Genomic DNA, 3,636 nt, shown 5'->3' on the forward strand with positions numbered 1-3,636 from the left:
ACTGCTGTGTTGCACTCAATTATGCTTTTTAAGCCCCTCCCTGAATCATTCTTGCACTGCTGTAAGTTTTTATCTTGAGATGCAGGCCTAATTTCCACAGCGTTATCACTTTTAGATAGCAGAGGTTCCTCTTCCACATGTTCAAGAGCTTGGGCTTTGGCTTTGGTATATTTTTGACGAACATAGACTTTAGGGTGCAATTCAGACTTTGTTTTAGATGTATGGGCTATGGGTAAGAGACCACCCTTATAGCTCCCATTCTTCTCCCGAAATGGGCCCAAGGTACCAGTTGGCCCATTACAAAATTGATTCTACGAGGGGGGGGGGGGGTGAATTTGGGAGAGGGGGTGCATGCCTTATATCTCCCAAACTTATACCTCCAGTGTTACTAATATAGAAATTAAAGGAAATTCAATCCAAAAGAAAACTTGTTGTCATGCTTTGCAAGTGATATAAATTATCAAAATCTAATGACAATGAGTGCATAGAGCTGCAACTTGGCAGTAGTTTCTGACTAATACATCAGCATTAGGATTCCCAAGCATACAATGAGCTAATCAAGATTTTCACGTATCATTTTTGCTATTTCTGCTGTTATATGGAGAACAGTGTTATCATCATCATCGTGAGACAAAATAAAAAGCTTAGAACTTTAAATTAGAAACATAACACACAGAGACACACACACTCATGACACACACACACACACACACACACACACACACACTCATCATACAAACACACACACACACGCACACACAGAAGTTTGATAACAAATTTGTTCAATTATACATGCATAAATTTCTTCAATTGTAACTTATTAGGTGTGACAAGGTAGCTGGCCTCTTCATAAGGTACTTATCTAAATTTAACTTAAATTCTACTGCAGTGGTGATGACCTACTAATATTAGTGAAAACAAATTTGCCAAGTCTACATAAGTTAATTTGTTCAGAGTTGTTTATTCCTATTTTAAGTTTTGAAATATGCTTGCATGATTGTATTTGTATGAGGATTATATTGTTTTTTTATATAAATTATGGCAAGCTGAACAGTAGTGAGTATAATGTTGGTATTTTAGGGGCAGTGTACTTATTTTTGTTTTTTTTATCAGCAAAGATAATTTTTTTTTGCTCAGCAAAAATAGATATGTATTAGATAGATGAAAGAGTACCAGAGGTACTGTGAGTACAAATATATTTTGAACATAGCTGGTACACAAGATGAATTAAGTACCAGCTACAACCCCTGACTTAAGTACATAGGTGCTGCACCTCTTGGAAGAGGTCTCAGCCAGTACATTCCCTTTCTAATTACATAAAGGCATCTACCAGATTAGAGGACCACTCTATAGAAACCTAAGAAAAGTACAAAACTAGTAGCCAAAATTGTATCCTCTACTAGTACAGAAAAGCTTGTCTAATACTACTGCACCAGTGATTAAAATGTTATGTGAAGCCTTTCTCAAAGTTGGCATGACGTGTCAGCAACCTCTGTCGTGTCAGCAACCTGCACATGCTGATGGTCTAAGGATTTGAAGAAGATGCCATCAATTTTAGGTCTCTGAAAATCTGCTTCTAGAAATCTATTAGAGAAGAAGGATCTGATTTCTTCTTTCACCTTATTAGGGTCATCAGTCCACACACCTTCAATGAGAAGTCCTTTGATGCTATTCCTATTTCTGTTTGCATTCACCCTGATATGGAAAAATTTAGTGTTGCAGTCTCCTTCTTTTAGCCATCTTGATCTTGATTTCTGCCTTAGCAAGGCTTCATGTGCTTGGGCAGCCATCCACCAGTCTTCCTGCAACTTCTTTCTTCTTGAAACTTCCAAGTCAGTCATCTGTCTATGCAATGCGTCATCTTCTAATTTATTAAGCTCCATTTCCAGCTGCTGCACTTTTTTAAAACTATCCCCATATTCTTCCTTGTTCCATGTCTTTAGTCTGCACTTCAACCTTTTGAATTTTTCCTTCAATACATAAGCTCCCCATCCTGACACTTGGACAGAATTCCAACAATGCTTGACTACATCACTGAAAGACTTATCTGTTAGCCAGCAATTTAAAATCCTGAAGGGTTTAGGACCCCAGTCCACATTATTAGCTTTGGTAAGGATGGGGCAATGATCTGAAACATTTCTTGATAGAGTGAACTGCACACTTTCTGGCCAAGTATCCCTCCATTCAGGGGATATTAAAGCCCTGTCTAACCTGCTTTTAGATTCACCATTTGGCCTAAACCAAGTGTATTGTCTGCCCAAATTTGGAACCTTCAATAACTCCATGTCTTCAATCCATTCATTAAATTCTTGCATACTGTTGTCTCCCACTGACCTGTCTGTTTTTCCCATTCTTTCATTTGGATTCCTTATGCAATTAAAATCCCCAAGCACACACCACAATCTTACTTGAGATGCTTGTTTCAATTGTCTCATAGAATTCCATAATAGTCTCTTGTTATGTATATCACAAGGAGAATATACTGTCACTATGCATATTTTTAGGGCCTCTCTGGTGCAGACTCCTTCCAAGAGAATGAATCCAGTTCCAATAACCTTGTTTTGTAGCCTAAAAAGTGATTCAGTCCACATGCATAAAATGCCACCAGCAGAATTGATTGCAGGTTGCATCTCCCACATAACTTCATCACTTCCCCATATAGCCTGACATAATGTCTTATCAATGCTGTCTTTCTTAGTCTCCTGCAGACATTTGAATATTTTCTTTATTTATTAATCTCCTTATGGCAGCCCATTTCACTCCCTTCCCCAGACCTCTAACATTATAAGAGGCTATATTCATGGGTCCCTGACATGTGCTCCCATCCTCTCAGCTTCCAATCTGTCTCTGATTTCCATACTACTTAATTTCTGCAAAATTTCCTTGTGTTGGACCTCTTGATTGTCTCCAATGGTCACCCCCAATTGCTGGATCATTTTCCACAATTTAGCAACTTGTTGGGTCTGAGTATAACCTCCACTTGCCTACTGTTGTAGATCTATACTGATATTTCCTGTTGCGGTTCCTGAACTATTTCTGCTGCTGCTCTGCTGTATGATACTTAGTGGCATATGGTTTCCTTCAAAGCTTCCACTCCTTTGATGTCTCCTATTAGACCAGCTTCCCCGGGAATATACCTGCCAATTACCTCCCGTAGGTTTTTTATGAGTAGAGGGGGTATGGTCCAAGTAAGTTTGAGGTTCATAAGGCAAATCTGTTAGCTGGCCCAACTGAGGCCCACATTGTATGGACTTAGCCTGTTGTTCAGCTCTGTCTTCCTTATCATATATTTGTTTATTTGCCTCCTTCATGATGTGCTTACCCTTTAGCCTGCTGTCCAGTAGTCCCATTTAACCCATGCAATTTTCTTCTGATCAAGGCCACCATCCTATAGGAACCTCCTCTGGATTAGCTCCGATTGGTATTCCCAAATAAGAGAAAGGCAGAGGCATGATTCTGCAATTCAGATAACTGGCAGCCTGCAATTTCCATTGTTCAGATTGGCCTAACACCCCAAAGTTGCTCTTCCCATAATTTATTTTAAGTCCTTGCTGCAGCTGAGATCTTGCTGCATCTTCAACACACACAGCCACACACACACACAGAAACACACACACACACACACACATACACAGC

General features: G+C 39.4%; 1 protein-coding gene across 1 annotated transcript; it reads right to left on the reverse strand.

Moving 5' to 3' along the window:
- Nucleotides 1-1,463: 1,463 nt before the first annotated feature.
- LOC102667975 (uncharacterized) lies at nt 1,464-3,350 on the reverse strand. The gene is made up of 2 exons (XM_006606796.1): nt 3,138-3,350; nt 1,464-2,702 (listed from the first exon to the last, which is right to left on the reverse strand). Exons 1-2 carry the CDS (start codon nt 3,348-3,350, stop codon nt 1,464-1,466), a joined length of 1,452 nt encoding a protein of 483 aa, XP_006606859.1.
- Between the last annotated feature and the right edge of the window lie 286 nt (nt 3,351-3,636).

This window comes from Glycine max, chromosome 20 (assembly GCF_000004515.6).
Source record: "Glycine max cultivar Williams 82 chromosome 20, Glycine_max_v4.0, whole genome shotgun sequence".
In the NCBI taxonomy this organism is placed as follows: Eukaryota; Viridiplantae; Streptophyta; class Magnoliopsida; order Fabales; family Fabaceae; genus Glycine; species Glycine max.

Bases quoted from the DNA above. Each gene is read 5' to 3' on its own strand.
- LOC102667975 (XM_006606796.1), bottom strand. From the start codon at position 3,350: ATGGGACTACTGGACAGCAGGCTAAAGGGTAAGCACATCATGAAGGAG. The intron at 2,703-3,137 runs GTATATTCCCGG...AAATGTCTGCAG, and splicing joins CTACGGGAGGTAATTGGCAG to GAGACTAAGAAAGACAGCAT.